Consider the following 17,771-nt stretch of genomic DNA (forward strand, 5'->3'; position numbering starts at 1 on the left):
TGGTGATCAGTGGATATGGGATTTTGGTCTTGATTCTGTTGATTCGGCAGGTGGGTTGCGTGATCGTTGGCTTAGCTTATTTTCGTTACTTGTGGGCCTTGCTCCTTCTCAGCATGTGGGGGATTCGGTTGTGTGGTGGCGTAATCAGGACGATTTCTCAGTCAGGAATTGTTTCCGTAGGTTGTATGGTTTGATGGTGGTGGGTTTATTGGTGGATAGTGATAGGCTGTTGACCGTTGGTTGTTTGTGGAAGGCTAAAGTTCCGAATAAAGTAAAGATTTTTGGTTGGCGTTTTATCCTCAATAGTTTACCTTCCAAAACGGAGTTGTTTCGGAGAGGTGTCATTCGTGACGTGACTCAGCTTCTTTGTCCGGTTTGCTCTTTGTTTGACGGAGATTTATTTCATCTGTTTTTTAATTGTGCTGGAGCGAAGCGAGTTTGGGAGTTGGTGATTAATTGGCTTGGAGGTGATTTCAGTTCGTTTGGAACTATTGATTCGGAGCTCTCTTTGGTTGACCAGGTTTGTTGTAGACTTTCTGGTTTTCTTCAACCTTCCTACTCTATGTTCTTTTGGCTTTTGGTGTTTTGGTGTATTTGGCGGGGTCGAAATAATCTGGTTTTTTGTAATAAGAGGTGGCTAGTGGATGATATTATTAGTGGTATTAAATCTTTTGGTTGGGATTGGTTTTCGATCATTGCCAATAGAGGTTTAGAGTTGGATAAGGTTTTGTGGTTTGATCGGCCGATTGAGCTGGTAGGCCTTTAGTTTTTCTTTCCGTTAGTGTGCTTGTCGTTGCTGTTTGCTTCCTTGTTTTGTATTAGGTTAGCACCCCTTGTGCTATTTAATACAAAGTTGCTTATAAAAAAAATTAGGATAATAAAAAATTATAGGTATTATAGATAAAAAATTATTGTTTAAAAAACAATAATAATCATTAGCTTTATCAGTACGTGTAAAAAAATAAAAAAATAACAATTAAGTTTATATATCTAAACAAAATTCATACTAAATTTGTGTATAATAATGACTAGGAAGATGAGTATATGTTTATTTTAAAATTAATAATGATAGTATTTTAAAAACTCGCTATCATTTGTTTGGTTAGTTAGCATAACAAACAACTCCCTATATAAAAGGTCATAAACATCATCTAGTTGAACATGAATCTCTAAAAAAAATAATACTCCTCCCGGTCTCAAATATAAGAAAAAAAATAAAATTTTTATGGTCTTAAATATAACAAAAAAAAATTAATATTTATTATATTCAATGTCACTATTCCAAATATACCCCTATATTTTTTTACATTTTAAATGTTTGCAACAATTTCCAAAATAAAAAATAGGGGTAGAATTAGAAAGAGAGTAAGAGTTAAATGCATTGAGACATTCTTCTTAAAGGGTGAACTTTTTTACAAATTTACTTATATTTGAGACCGGAGGAACTACCAATTATTTGGTGAAACATGTGAAGTTTCATTAAGATGAGGGAATAACATCATACTAGGAAGCAACTAATTAATACAACACCTAAGGCTACCAAAAATGGTGTGAAAGGTGATTTCTTTTCACTTTTTCCTTTTCCCCAGCCCTACAATTTTGGGTATAGGTAGAACCGTAGAAAGGTAAGTGGAGCCTACGTGAGAGATGCATGTGGAGAGATTGGTTAGGTAGAAGTGTGTGGCCCCACAGAAGAAGCCATGTGAATTTGTTGGGTTTGTGTATAGCCTTTTAAAGTGTCAAACCCTATCCCATGTGCGCCGTTAGAGGGCACCCCCACAGCCCCACTCATATATATTCTTGTCCACACATGATATCACCCTCTTTCATTTCACCAAATTTTAACAACTTTTTTTATCCTAATATTAAAATTTTGCAGATTAAGGAAATCGATGTTTTGAAAATAAATTTAAATAATTTAAAATATAATATAATATTAAAATTTAAGGATAGAAATAATTATTATATTAATTAAAATATTTATTATTTATAATCATCTATAAAGAATAACATCTATCATTATATTTTTTCGAATGGAATTATTGTAATATTCCTAACCTAACAAACCAGTCTAAATAAAGTTTTTAACAAATTAAATATTTAAGTGAGGTATAAATCGAACAACAAAATATATCTTAAGTGATGTATAAATTCAACAACAAAATATATCAAAGTAGATCGGTTTTTTGAAAATAAATTAAATCATATCATAATAAAATATAATATAAAAATTAATTGTTTTAAATAATTATTATATTCAATAAAATATTTATTAATTATAATCATTTATAAAGAATAACATCTATCATTGTGTTGTTTCGACTCGAATTAATGTAATATTCCTAACCTAACAAACCAATCTTAATAAAGTCTTTAACAAATTAAATATTTAAGTGATGTATAAATCTAACAAAAGAAATAATTAAGTAATATATAAGTCGGATAATTTTGTGCATTAATGATTGTGAATAGGGCACTTAATACTTTATATTTAAATATTATTTACTTATATATATATATATATATATATATATATATATATATATATATATATATATATATATATATATATATATATATATATATATATATATATATATATATATATATATATATATATATATAAATTAGTTTTTAGTTAAAGAATTAATTGATTTTTATTTAAAAAATAAATAAATTAGTTAAATATAAGTAAATTTTACGATGACAATAATGTAAATCCTAATTGATGATAAATTTATATAATAAATGCTTCCTAATATATTTTTATTAAAAAAAGCTCAATAGTAACGTGAAATTCACGCCACAATAAGCAAAAACATTTCACAAACTACAATTTACGACGAGATTAATTACGCCGCGGGAGAGCGGGTGACAACTAACTAGTGACGTGAAATTCACTTCACTAATTAGTGACATGAATATGACGTCTTAAAAGTTTGCACAGATACTCATACACTTTTAGTTAGAGCAGGCGTAGCAGGGCATAGCAGTTGATGTGCAGAAAAAGCAATTTTAATTGCAACATAATTTTCATGTCACTACCTAGTGACGTGAAAATCACGTCACAAAATAGCACTTATTAGAATTTTAATATTTGAATTTATTGTGAGTTGCGACGTGACATGTAAATCACGTCACTAATTATTATTATTTTTTTACATTTTGAAACTAATTTTTTTAATTATAAAACTAAATTATATAAATTAAATTAATAAGCTAAATATATTAAAATATATAAATTAATAAACTAAAATATATATAAATTAATAAACTAAAATTATAAATCAAATATCACTAAATATAATGTAATTATAAATTAATTAATATCTCACAAAAATTCAAAATCAAAAGTAACAACAAAATTAAATTAATGATCAGTCTGGGTCAGGATGTTATCATCATTTTTCGTTCTCCTGATCTGTCGATGCATAACTACCCACGTTTTGGTTTCCACCAAACGATTGCATAAATTGTCGCATTTGCGCATCCATATCAAATTGCCTATTCGCCATGACCTCCATTTGCCGCTGATGCTCACTCTACATTGCCTCCATTTGGGCCTTCAAAGTCGCCTGATGTTCCGCTGCCTCGCGTTTCGCCTCATTTACCACCAATTGTCTTATGGTTTCTCGCTGTTCTAGTGTCAAATTTAATGGACTAAATCTCCTTAGCCGTCAGTAACTCTTTGATGTAGAGTTCTGTCATCACTTCTGAAGGCGCCTGCCAAATTTCCACCACCAAAAAAAATACTTGTTAGACCTCTTTTCGCCAATGACTTCACTCCAAATATAAAAGTCCACATCTGGATGAAGCGGCTCTCCCGATCTCGAAGTATACTGAGGATTAATATTCAGAAATCGTACAAGCAATGTCTGATAATCATCCTACACATACAATACAAAAATTAAGTTAAATATAATTTAAATTAAATTTACTTAAATAATATATGAAAAATAGCCACGTGATTTTCACACCACAACTAAAGTGGTCATATGATTTTCATGCCACAACATCTCACATGCCACGTGAAAATCACGCCACAAAAGTTGTCAATAAATTAAAGAAATATATGAACAACGTAAATTAAATTAAATAACTTACCAAAGCTTTTGTGTACGATCGTCAACAAAACCCCCCGTTTTCTTTGTCCGAGTCTTTATAACCAGCTCGGTCATCAGAGGCGGTCTATTCAATTCTTTAGTCTAAATAATAAAATTAACTATAATTAATAATATATATTATAACTCAAATTATAACTTTAAAAAGTGGTAATAATTATTACCAAGCGTCGAAGATGCTCAACAGTGCTTATACTTCCAACAGCATTAAGGCAATCCCCTTTTTCAGACGCCCTCATCTTTGCATTTTTTCAGATTTAGTCAGAAACTCATCAGTCTCCTAATATTTAAGAAGTTCCTGAAAGATTTCTTTGCACGCCGTAGCATATCAGAAAGTCGTCTTGCAGTTCTGCCATAATAATTTATTAGCAAAATATCCTTTTTCGTCCCTTAACTTTCACTCGGGGTCCATTTTGGTCCCTCAATTTTTAAAAAGTTCAAATAACTCCTTTATCTTTTAAAATGGTCTCCCGTAAGTCCTTTCTGTCTATTTTATGGAAACGGCCGTTTGGAGTTGCTAGCGTGGCATATGATGTGTAGCTTCTTCTCCTTCATTAAAAGGAATTTTATAGAAAATAACGTTAACCAAGTTTGAACAAATTGGAGGCTTGGGTTTCTAGAGTAACAACCATCATGAGAAGAAATTAGGGGCTGCTAGGGTTTTCCAAAAATCCAAAGCAATGAAATCGTCCACTTCTTCTTCATCTATGTTACAAGGAAGCCATGAAAGTTTGATCTCCCAGCTTTGTACGACGTCGAATCTGCCATGGAAACCAGTTTGCTATTGTGGAGATAAGGCCATTCCACGAAGGGCAAAGACGGCTAAGAGTTTTGGAAGACAATTTTGGGGGTGTCCTCATTTTAAGGTACATTATTTGTTCACAGAGTGTTGGTTTTTTTAGATTTATGAAATTGAACATGAATGTGTGTGACATGTAGGGACCTGTGCATCATGGGTGTGGGTTTTTCGAGTGGTTCTTCGAATAATCTGAAGATAACAATGGGAAAATCATGATGGTTAGGTTGGAAAAGCTTGGAAAGAATATTGAACACATACAAGAGGAGGTTGTCAAAATGAGATTCTCAATTGAAGGAATAAGGAAAGAGACTGATTAGATACGGAGTCAATTGAAGAAGATGATGAATTTTGGAAAATGGTGTAGCTTGATGATTGTCATAATTTTGTTTGTTACCTGTTTTTTTACGGTTTAGGTTATGTGTTAGTGAAAGAGTATCAGTTTGTCTGGTTATCTGTACCAGTTATGTACCAGTTTTATGAACAAATTGTTTGCAGTTTGTTGTGTATAATTATGTACCAATTAAGTCTTATAATTTTGAACAAATGGAAGCAATAGATTTTGTTGGGTTATAATGCATCCATTTTTAATGCATCCAATTTAGATGTTCAAAAGATACATGTTCAAAAGATTACATAAGACTACTTAAGACTTGAAGATACATGTTCAAAACAGTTATGCATTAAACCAGTTTGGGTTCCAAGATTACTTAAGACTTGAAGATTACATGTTCAAAAGATACATGTTTAAAAAGACATGTTCAAATACACATGTTCATAAACAACATGTTCAAAGCAGACAAGTTACATAAACCCAAAAGTGGTTCCAAAAGTGCTAAATAACCAAAACAAAATCTAGAGTGCTAAATATCTAAAACATAATCTAGACATTCTTCTTGGATGTGGTTCTCTTTGTTCGTGTTGTCCTCCTAGTTGTTGGCCCAATTCTTGATGCACCTAATCTTTTGGTTGGTCCTGGTGGTACCCAAGGAGTGTGTGGCCTTCTCACACCCAGCTTTTTTGCCTTGCTTGTTGTTGCCTTATTTGTAGGACTTTGTCTTGTTCTGGATGTCTGAGAAGCTGGTTGACTTTGTTGTGCAACATGTGAAGTAGCTTGAGTAGGTTTTTGTGATGTTTGTTGAGTAGCTGGTTGTAAAGTAACTTGAGTAGTCAGTTGTGATGTTTGTTGAGTACTTGGTTGTGCAGGCCCTTGAGGAGTCTGTTATGATGTTTGTTGAGTAGTTGGTTGTGCAAGCCCTGTCACCTTACATGTAGCTTTTTTGTGCCCTGACTTCTTGCATCTATTGCACTTCACAATCAGACATGTCCTCCTAATTTTTCTGCCAGTCCCATCAAGCTCTCCTTGTTCAAGATTCCTCTTCTTCTTTGGTCTACCAGGCATCTTTCTGTACTTTGGAGGATGCACATCTGGGTAGTGTGTCCTTGCCCATAAGTTTAAACAATTCACAAGATATATAATTGGTTTGTAGACTGCAATGTACCTACTCTTCCTATAGTACTCTGGAATGAAATCTTCAAATTTAAAGTTCCTACAATTCATACATGACAATACATGAACACATGGCAAACCAGATAACTCCCACTTCCTACATGAACATATGTGGTCTTTCAAGTTCACAATGAACATGTCAGCTGGATCTTGCACATGCTTAACTTCAAAAATATGTTCATCAGACATCCTACATAATAGAATAACCAATTATCACATTACAGCCCATGCATAATGAAATACAAGAATTAGGCAAGCATATTTATACCTTACAATCCATGTGTTGGTGTAGGTGCTTGTTTTTTCCACTTGTTTTCTGATGTTTGGCAGCACTGCATCATCAGACAAATTCTCAAACCTCATCCTATTCCTAGCTCATCTCTCCATAAAATAGGTCCTGATCTCTTCCAGCATTGTTTTTAAAGGCTTGGACCTTGACTCAAGGATCACACTATTGAATGTCTCATACATGTTGTTGAGTAGAGTATCACATTTGTTAGTTACCTGATCACAACATAGTACAACATTATTAAACCAAACAGCCAGGTTCGGATTTCAAGTTAGAGCAAGTTACAGGTCCATATTACCTTAAAGTGTGATTTACTCCAGAATCTTTGAGATGTCTTCATCATATGTAAATATGCCTCATCACTAATAAGTCTCATAGACCTCATTTCTCTCTCCCAATCTTGTACATATGTTGACCTTGCAGCCTTCCAGATAGCATCTTTCAACATTTTACCAGGGTACTTCTTCCTAAAGTTATTATAAAGGTGCCTCACACATAATCTTTGTTCAACACCTGGCAAAAGTTCATCCATTGCTAGTAGTAGACCCTGAAATTTCACATAACAATATAATGCATAACCAAACAATATAATTCAGGACTAAAGACATAATTCTGAACAAACAATATAAACCATAACCTTTTGTTGGTCTAAGATGAATGTGTATGTCAAACACTCTTCTTGACCACCTAGGTCATCAATCAACAACTGCAAAAACCAGGTCCAGCTATCTCTGTTCTCTCCTTCTACAACTGCAAATGCAACTGGGAGCATCTTGTCATTTGGATCTCTCCCTATTGCAGCCAGAATCTGCCCACCACACATCCCCTTTAAAGAAACAGTCATCTAGACCTATGATGTGTCTAGATAACTTGAAGCTTTCCTTACATGCTGCAAAGCAAACATACAACCTTTTGAAATATGGTCTTTGGTCATCATTACCTTCTGCAAAGATCCATCAACCATGTCTCTAGCTTTAAATCTTTCCCTTATAGCCTTGGTCTTGTTAATACCCATATTCCACCTCTTTTGAGCCTTTGCGTTTATGTCCTTAATCTTCATCCTTGGGTTATTTTTCAGAGAGTTTTGAATTCTCTTTCTCAGCCATTTAGTGGTCAATATTTTCACATTATACTCTCTACTGCACTCATGTTTGTCAACCAATTTGCTTAATTGCCATGTTTCTTCATTTGGAAATTTAGCACAATAGGCTTCCTATTGACACCCATCCTTTCATTTAACCCTCACCCTCACTTTGTCATTCTTTGTGAACCTCATATTTTTACCACTTTGGACAGCATATGATGTTATAGCTTCCTTGAAGTCATCCTTTGACCTAAAGTACACTCCAACTTCCCATTTGTAATCTGCCATGTCCTTCTTCACATTGAACATTGGGTAACTCTTCTTTCTAACATCACCTTCTTCACTATCACAACCACTTTCAAGTTCCTCACTTTAATTTCCTATTTCCTCTTCCAAACCATCATTATCCAATTGTTGTTTGCTTTGTTCCCCCTCTAGATCTTCAAGAAAATCATCCAAATCTTTTTCCTCTAAATCATCAAAACCATCAGATGAATCATCAAATCCCACTTCCATAGCACTCTCATAATTTTCATCAGCACTATCATCTCCACTATCATTCTCTTCACCCCTCATAACATTGCCCTCTTCCCTCACAATATTCTCTTCATCCCTCATAACACTGCCCTCATCACTCACAATATTCTCTTCATCCCTCACAACAGTGCCCTCTTCCCTCACAACATTCTCTTCATCCCTCACAACATTGCCCTCTTCCCTCACAACATTATCTTCATCCCTCACAACATTAGCTTCCTCCTGACCAATAACCACTTCCTCTTAAATTTTTGAAATTAACTCTTCTTCATCATGTGCAATATCATCCTTATCCCTCACAACATTTTGTTCATCCCTCACAACATTCATTTCTTCTGCTTCTATAGGCATATCACAAAATTTTGGCTCAGCTACTGTGTGTTGAATATATAAGTCAACCCTTAAATGCACCCTGTAAAGATCAGCTATATCTAAGGCTCATTTGTCATTAACTAATTCAAGCATGCCTTCAGTAGGATCTCTGTACCAAATTCTCTCAAACTCTCTATAACCTATTTCCTTAAGAACACCAACAAATTCAAAATAACCCCACGTGTTTGCATCTATTCTCAACTTTGCAATGTCTCCTCCTTCATACTGACCATTGTTAATATCAACGAATCCACCACTATGGTGAATGGTTAAATTCAGAAACTCGTCCATTACACCTGAAGCAAAGCAAACCCTAAATAAAAATCATGTTTTAAAAAGCCTAAATCAGAACAAACAAACCCTAAAATAACAATCCCTGATTTACGAACGTACCCTAAATACGAACGAACCCTAAAAAGTACCCAACAAAGAGCGCAACAGTAGTAGGAATCACAACCATTTAGGGTTATAAATGATAAACCTGTGGTGATTCAGTGGTGTCAATCCTCGCTCTTTCTTCTTATTGCAATCTACAAATGGTCTTGTTCTCAGAGCTTCTTGAACTTTTTCGTCTTCAGTGGATGCTAAGTGTGGAAATGAGACTTGAAGAATAGAAACATATAATACTGTATTATCCACATCAGCATTCTTAAAGGCCACATAGATAATAAAAACATAAGACAACTAAAGGAACCAAACTGAAGGATAAACATGAGACCATTTTAAAAGATAAAGGAGTTATTTGAACTTTTTAAAAATTGAGGGACCAAAATGGACCCTGAGTGAAAGTTAAGGGACGAAAAAGGCTATTTTGCCTAATTTTTTTAATCTGCTTCTCTTTCAGTGGATCCCATACACATTTTTCCTGCAATGTTGTATGACATCAAAATAAATAGTTAGATAACTATAATGAAATAGTCATTAAAATAAAAAAACTTAAAAGATAAATTAAGTATACCTGAAATTTCATAAACCAATGTTCTCTATCCTTGCTCTTAATATCTCTAAAACTTTTTATCATTTTTTTATATAATTCTGCTGAATTATATAATTTATAAAAATTTGGCAGCAGTCCGACTCGGCCTGAATCTAAACAACAATAATTTAATTAGCATTAATTATAAATTTATTAAAAGTAGAAATGTATACTTAAATAAAAGTTTATAAATAAGAAACTTACGAGCTTCCTTCGGCCAAATCCAAAATCTCTCCTCAATGATATGAATCTGGCTTGGATCATCATCCCCTTGAAGATTGCTCATATCCAAATCATCATTGCCCTCGCTTATCTCATGATCGTAATCCTCATCCTCCGCCTGATCATCATCCTCATAAAACACAGGCTTTGTGCCCACTTATTGAAAGTAAGATAACTTGGCGATTATTGGGTTCTGACTTTGATTTTGCATGATATCCGAATAGCAGACGTTCCACATCTAGTTACATCTTTCTTTTGGTTGGAGAAGTTATCTCCTGAAATTTTGTAAAAGAGACTTTAGTGGGCTCCCTATACCATGTCATCCAAATTTAAGGCTTGCTATGAGGCATATCAAACAACGAGACTTAGTTGCAGAAATTTGTCATAGACTTACACATCGTTGAGAGCATTAAGAAACTCTTAATTTTGAACAAATTATTAATGATATAATAGAAATAAATGTAATGAGGTTGATATTTAGGGTCCATTTGGTTCAATTGAGGGGAGGGGAGAGATTTTTATTAAGGGGATGAGAGGTGAGGGGAAGGGAAGGGAGGGATTTAAATTACATATAAATTTCGTTCAAAATATGAAGGGGGAGGGGAGAGAAGGAATTTTATCTACAAATATGTTTGTTCACAAGAGTAATGGAGGTATTTTATAACTAATTTACTTTTTTATCCTTGTAACTTCACCACAAAATTCAAGATATTAACAATTTATAATTCAAATATCAATTCATTGACTAAATATAAGTATTCAATCAGAGAACATCATGAAAGATTTTATAAAAACATAATGATTATAATATATAATTTTTAAAAAAATTGTCAAATACGATAAAGTCTAACAAAAAATTTTAAAAACAAAAACATTACAATAATTAAAAAGTAACATAAAAACATAAAATAAAATAAAAATTAAACACATATAATAATAATAATAAGATGAAGATATAAAAATTCAAGAAAAATAAAAAGAAGATAAAGTCTGTTCAAAATATAACTTTTAATTTTTTAATAAATTAAATTTATATTAAAATAAAAAATATAACTACCTTATATAATGATAAATATGTAAATATATTTATAATTAAAATAAAACACATTCCCTCCCTTCCAAATCCCCAAAATCCAAAGAAAGTGAAAAGTGGCTTAGGAGTAGGGATGACAACGGGGCGAGTAGTTTAATAGATATCCACAAATAAAATAAATGGATATCTAAATACCCGTTTATTAATAGATATAAATACGAGTTTAATGTTATTCGTACCTGCGGATATCCGTATCTCTTAATAAATTATAAAAATTACTTAAATATTATTAGGTTATTATACTCAATCTTTTCATCTTCTAAAGAACTAAAAAAACTAGTCTCCATATATATATATATATATATATATATATATATATATATATATATATATATATATATATATATATATATATATATATATATATATTATCCATTTCTTATTTATGTTTCTTCTATACTCCATACTTCACTTCAATAATTTCACCGTCCAACCAACCAGTACCACTCTTTTCCCGTACAATCAGTGTCATTCTTTCTACTTATCTGTCGTTCGCGCTTCCACCATAACTCACAATCACAATATCATAATTTTTGTTTATTAAAAATAAAATGTATGGATATTATGCTTTGGTGAAAATGAAGGAAATTAATGTGATGAAATTTTGTTGTTAAATTAAGAGAAATTTATATAAATGTTATGAGATAATAACGTCTTGTGTCTTTATTAGAAGTTGAAAATAATTTTTCAAAACATAATTTAAAAATAAATAGTGTTATTCATGGATATTTATAAATATATGCGGTATCTTAAAACTCGCGGATTACCCGTTTAGAATATATCTGACAGGGACGAATATGAATATCATATTTATCCAACGGGACGGACACATGTCAATATATTATGCTTTCTTGGGCTCCATGACAATACAAGCATTCCGTGCTTACCAAAAGTGCATGTAGACACACCTTTAAAAGCTTTCTCTATTGATTATATATACTACCATCCTTGAAATTGAAATTCTAATTGATACATAATTACATATAGTCTAAACTTAACTTCCGTGGTATTGTTTTGCTAATGTTTTACTACATTCATCGGTTTGTGTCAGTTCTGCACATGTCTCTGGCTGTGTTCTACACTATAGCTAGCTAGATCCTTTACTTCACATGCATAAATCGTAAATTTGGCGATACAAAAATATAGATCCAGCATGTAACCTGTTTTGTTTCTTGAATAAGAAGTTTTATGCTATAGTTTGGTCTCCTTGATTACTTATGATGCATGCATGCTTTTTTATGGGACAATTTTTTTATGCATCATAAAAAGTTGGATAGTATACCTTCAACTAATTATATCACATTATTTAATTTTATTATTTTTAATTATTTATTAAATAATATACTTTTTAATTGTTTTTAATGTAGTTAATACTAAGGGTAGCTCTACCCAACTTTTTATGATGGATTAATAAGAATTCACCTTAAAAATAATTTATCTTATTACTTTGAATTGAACACATTCAATCACCATCAGTTTTGAAACCAAACACAAAGTTCTTTGAAAATAGAGATGAAAAATGGATTATTAAGTAGTGACTCATCATGGTCTATAATTTTAAGGAGATTAAACTGGTTTGTTTCAGCTTTAAAAAATAGAAATTTTTATTTTATTTTTGAAGATAGATTTTTCAAAACTGTTTTTTAAAATATTACAAGTTTTTTATATTTTTTTTTTAAAAAAATGAAACACTAATTTTGACATTCTATAACATAAACATACATTATTAAAGACCACACTTAATCAAAATCACAATTTTTTCAAAAAGTTGTATTTCAAAAATAATTTTTACGAAAATTTATTTGAAATAGCTTCAAAATTAAGTGATTTTTTAAATTTTTAATATCCATTTTTTCTATAAATAGATAAAATACGTAAAATTATATTTTAAGAGTAACTATTACGACTTTTATAAAAGAAATTTATACAATTCTTTAACACAAAATTATATAATATTATAAAAATCATTAAAAAAAAGAGAATTTCTTTATTGACCCCTCTATGGGGTGACCCCAGCGAAATTCCCAAGTTGCCCCTGCTTCAGAGATGTATCTCCGAAGTATTTTTTTTTTAGATTTTTCCAGACTTCGGAAATACACTTCCGAAAACTCCAGATGGGGGGTGTTTTCAGAGATGCACTTCCGAAAACACCTTTTTCACATTTTTGGGGGTTTCGGAAGTGCACTTCCGAATTATGCAGAAATTGTTTATTTTTATGTTTTTCTTAACAGTCTCGTATTTTTAATTAAACAAAAAACGCCGAATAAAATAAACGACATATCAACATAAAATACTAATATAATAAATACAAGTCGAATAATATATACAAGCCGAATAAAATAGTAATAGTGTGTGAAATACAACCCGAATACAATAAAATCCAAGAAAAATAATCTGGAACCCCTACTGTGTATGCCTAACCCTCTCTCTCTGGGACCTCATCTGCCTCCTATATGTCGTCGCGCGGCTCGCATCACCGACCATCCTCTCCACCGCGGCGACTGCCTCTGGACCGCCCTGATCAATGATACCTCGCTCCAACGCATCCCGCCCAAGCATCTCTATCCGTTGGCATATCGGCAGGAGATCAATAGAATGATCATCCTCGGCCTGCTGGTTCTCCACGAGCTCCTCGTATGATGGCCTAGGAGCGCAGAGACCGTCAGCTGTCATCAGAGGATGTGACACCAGATAGAACCATGTGACGTACCTCTCTACACAATGCCAGTCTTGGGTGGCCTGCATGCGACGATACTCCTCCTGGACCACATGACGCTCCCAGTCCGCAAATATGGCAATGAGCTCCACTCGGGTAACTGTATCGGGAGCAGCCTCAAACGGCGACCTCGGTATCATCTACACATGTCCAAACTGCTGCATGCACCGATTAGGAAGATACCTCACTATGGTGTTGGTCCCGCATGCAAACCAGCCAGAGTATAACGTGATGCTCTCAAAGGGGACAACAGTAGTGTAGTTACTGAATGGCCTCCAACGAATGTCATTGTGAGCTATGCGGTCGAGGTACCCATGATATGGTCCCACTGCATTGTTCCCCCTTTGGATAACGTATCAGGCGGCCCTGGGCATGGAGTCCTCATACGCAGGATCAATGGCGAAGCCGTGGATGCGGGGGAATTAGGAGATGATCCAGCCCTGAAACACAAACACGATAATGTATTAAAAATAAATACGAACCATAAATAAATGTGAAACAATTAAAATAAAACGTACCGTCAGGAGTGTGGCAGATCTGGTCAACTGCCTGGTCCTCCAGTTGGAGGCCTCATTCAGCTTCTGGTATAGGTATACCAGAATAGCTGACCCCCAGTTCCACTGGTGAATGATAGTCAAGTCCATGAAGTAGCAGAGATAGGTCACGTCGACGTATCTTGCACTTTTGTCCACAAAGAGTGTAGTGCCTACCAAAAACATGAACCAGCACCGGAGAGCGCAGGCACGGTGATACTCCATAAATAGGTTGTTACCCGCGTCTTCGGATTCGACCGCCGCCACCAAGTGGTGCTCATAATAATTGCTCAATGTGGAGAACCAGATATGAGGCCCATTTTTCATTCGACACTCAAAATCAGCCATATTTGGGTCCATACCCAGATAGATCGCCGTCCAGTCGATCGCATCAACCCTCTGGATCCGGGAATGGTTCAGCAGCATCCCCCTAATCGGCAAGTGGAGAAGACAGTGCACATCGTGCAAGGTGATCGTCATCTCTACAACCGGTAAGTGAAAAGAAGACGTCTCCCTATGCCACCGCTCCACAAAAGCCCCCTGCATGTCGTGGCTGATGGTGGTATACTCGGTCATGCACAACCCACCTAGCCCAGAAGCAGTCACCGCATCATTAAACCACAACGCCTCTGGTTTAAAGAGACCAAAAATCTTCCGCGCGTGGTTCACCATTTTTAAAGTCGGCCTTTTCTGTTACAACAAAAACAAAAAAACATTGTTAATTAAACCATTAAGAAAATATGGAATAAAAAGCTAAATAAAAAACGGTTAAATAATGAAGTCGGATAAATTATAAAAATACCTCTCCCTCCCAGACACGTCGAGCGACGTGCTCGTGGTAGGAAATCAGCACGGACGTGTCCCTAGGCCCTCCCGGGTAGCCCTCCTCGTCCTCCTCCTCCTCCTCCCCGTGTAGAGGATCAGCATCAGGTATCTCCTCCTTCGCCTCCTGGTATCTCACCTCCTCCTCCTCCTCCCGTACCTCCTCCTGACGGGAAGAAGATACCCAAGCCAGTCGACTCCTCGATCCAGACGAGGAACCAGGCTCATCTGTCTGTAAGGATGCTCGTACTCCACCCGGTCCCCGCATCGATGCAAGCTGCGCCGCACGCTCACATCTAGCTGACGCTGTCTGTGTCTCTCTCCCCTGTCTGAAATCCATAAGAATGCGAAACAATTAAAAAAATTAAAAAAACACTTCTGGACACATTTCGGAAGTTCATTTCCAAAACTGGTGAGGGAGGTGTTTTCGGAAATGAACTTCCGAAACACCCATGCGAACACCATTTCTGCATGTTTCATGGCAGACTCCAAAACACTTCAAAACCAGTTTTTATGCTTCTAAACAACCCTAAAGACTACTAACAACCTACCCCTATATCATTTTTCTAATTTCTAACAACCCTAACATGCATTTGAATCATAGATCTAAAGCTTTAGAAACTTACAAATTGAAGGTGATTGAGATGCTTTTGAATGTAGTAGAACAAGTAGATGGAGCCTTTGATGTAGCCTTGGAAGTTGGTTTCCAGAAAATCTCAGAGAGGTTGAGTTTGAAATTTGTTTAGGGTAAATGATTTGGGGGGAGGGGCTGTTTTGTTTAAACTGCAAAACACGCAGTATTTCGGAAATGCACTTCTGAAATGGTGTTTTCGAAAATGCATTTCCGAAATAAGAAAAAATTTGAAAAAAAAAAGGTATTTTCGAAGATACATCTCCGAAAACACCTTTTTTTATACTTCGAAAATGCATTTCCGAAGTAAAGGGACAGTTGCGAAATTTCGCTGGAGGTCACCAAAAAGATAGAGAGGTGGATAAAGAAATTTTCAAACAAAAAGTAAAACAAATGGGCCCTATATATTGGAGGACCAATCTGACTTTAACTCCATAAACACATGTAGGAAGTCAAAGGTATCCTACAAGGACAATACGTTAAAGTTTAGAGTTTATGTATTTGAGATTCTAAATATCATGCTCCTAAGAATGAAAATATGATGAATTTTGAATGATAGAGATGTAGGTGAGTTGGTTTGGGCCAGTTTTAACTTAACATGTGAACCACACAAATACTTGAGATTTGGATTGAATTTTCTAGATAAACGGTTTAATTAGGTTTAGGTTTAGAAAGGATAACACCAACTAAGTTCGGGTTGAGTTGACCACATCCATGTTTCAAAAAAGAATATTTTAATTATGTTTAAATATTTATTGTATTTAAAAAAAATTTACAACCTTCTCTTTTCTGCCAAAAGCAATATAAAAGGCAGTATCAATAGATATAATTTAAATATCATATTTTATAAAATACATCAATTTGACTCTAATCCATGATTCTTAGGAGAGGAAGATTCGTATAACTAAGAATTTAGTAGAGAGGTAAAGCACATGTCATACACAGTAGCTCGCCACATAACGTTTTTGGCGAATTCATTCGTTTAAGAGAAGTCGCCCGACTCTAGATCAAGAAGTTGCCCTAACTTCGCTCACTAAACTATGACTCATATAATGATTTTTGATATCAAGAATGCTAATTTTACACAAAAATATGACATTACACTGTATTTTATACGGTTTTTTAATTTATTATAATATTTTATTTCCACCTAGAAATTTGTGCATCCATTTAATTGTATCATACTCTCATAATATATACGTTGTAGGCTTGAGGTGTAAGTTTTAAATGTAAGTATAGCATTCCTCTTTTTGATATAGGTTACATATACTCTAACAAAAAGACAAGACAGTAAATTGCAATAACGACGTAACAAACCAAGATCATGAAAACAAAATTAATGATGCTTGAATATAGGTACAAACGAAGCCTCATTTTTCCTACAAAGGCGAGGTAATAGATAGTGTATTTTTTTCAATTACATTTGACGCTCATTGTGAAGCCCGGTAAATCCAGATAGAATCCACCCTATGGTTGGCCCTTACTAAGAGGTCAAGATATTTAAACGAGAGGGTTTCAGTCCTACAGTAGAGGAAGTCACCAGCAGAGGCCAAAAAGAGAAGATCCACATTGATCCTAATAACTCCGCTTTTGAAGAAGTTAACCCTAAGGCCTAAAGGTAACTCAAACTCCTTAAAGATTTCCTTAATACTCCCCAAGTTCTCAACAGTAGGATCTGCCAATAAAAGAGCGTCATCTACATATTGAAGACGAGTAACCACAAAATCAGATGATTGTACTCTAAATCTAGAGTAAATACCAAGCTCAACCCCCTAGAAACTAAACCACTAAGACCCTCAAACTGAAAGAGAAATTGGACCATTAACCAGCCGCACCACGAATTCTCACAAAACAAGGGGACTCAAGAGAATCAAATAATGGATTCCTAAACTGGATGATAAGCATATAGTCAAAAAAAAATCAACTAACTGTATCATACATATTTAAAAGTCCAAGTTACATATAATACAGTCTTTCTTCGAACTCTTGGCAAAATCTATCACTTTAATGACAACCACCACTCCATCTACCAACATCATTGCTTTAAGAAATATTGATTGATTAGGAAA

At 34.2% G+C, this 17,771-nt stretch overlaps 1 protein-coding gene across 1 annotated transcript; it reads right to left on the minus strand.

The window, feature by feature from the left end:
• Window positions 1-6,139: 6,139 nt before the first annotated feature.
• On the minus strand, window positions 6,140-8,109 carry LOC131614751 (uncharacterized). Its single transcript, XM_058886307.1, has 6 exons — window positions 8,001-8,109; window positions 7,657-7,898; window positions 7,354-7,524; window positions 7,015-7,263; window positions 6,861-6,931; window positions 6,140-6,617 (listed from the first exon to the last, which is right to left on the minus strand). Exons 1-6 carry the CDS (start codon window positions 8,107-8,109, stop codon window positions 6,140-6,142), a joined length of 1,320 nt encoding a protein of 439 aa, XP_058742290.1.
• Between the last annotated feature and the right edge of the window lie 9,662 nt (window positions 8,110-17,771).

Source organism: Vicia villosa, linkage group LG6 (assembly GCF_029867415.1).
Source record: "Vicia villosa cultivar HV-30 ecotype Madison, WI linkage group LG6, Vvil1.0, whole genome shotgun sequence".
In the NCBI taxonomy this organism is placed as follows: domain Eukaryota; kingdom Viridiplantae; phylum Streptophyta; class Magnoliopsida; order Fabales; family Fabaceae; genus Vicia; species Vicia villosa.

What these genes read in the sequence shown, in the direction of transcription:
- LOC131614751 (XM_058886307.1), bottom strand. Translation starts at nt 8,109, where the DNA reads ATGTTCAATGTGAAGAAGGACATGGCAGATTACAAATGGGAAGTTGGA. An exon ending in GGAGTAAATCACACTTTAAG is followed by an intron (nt 6,932 to 7,014) that starts GTAATATGGACC and finishes TGTTGTGATCAG; the next exon opens with GTAACTAACAAATGTGATAC. An exon ending in AGTGTGATCCTTGAGTCAAG is followed by an intron (nt 6,618 to 6,860) that starts GTCCAAGCCTTT and finishes TCTATTATGTAG; the next exon opens with GATGTCTGATGAACATATTT.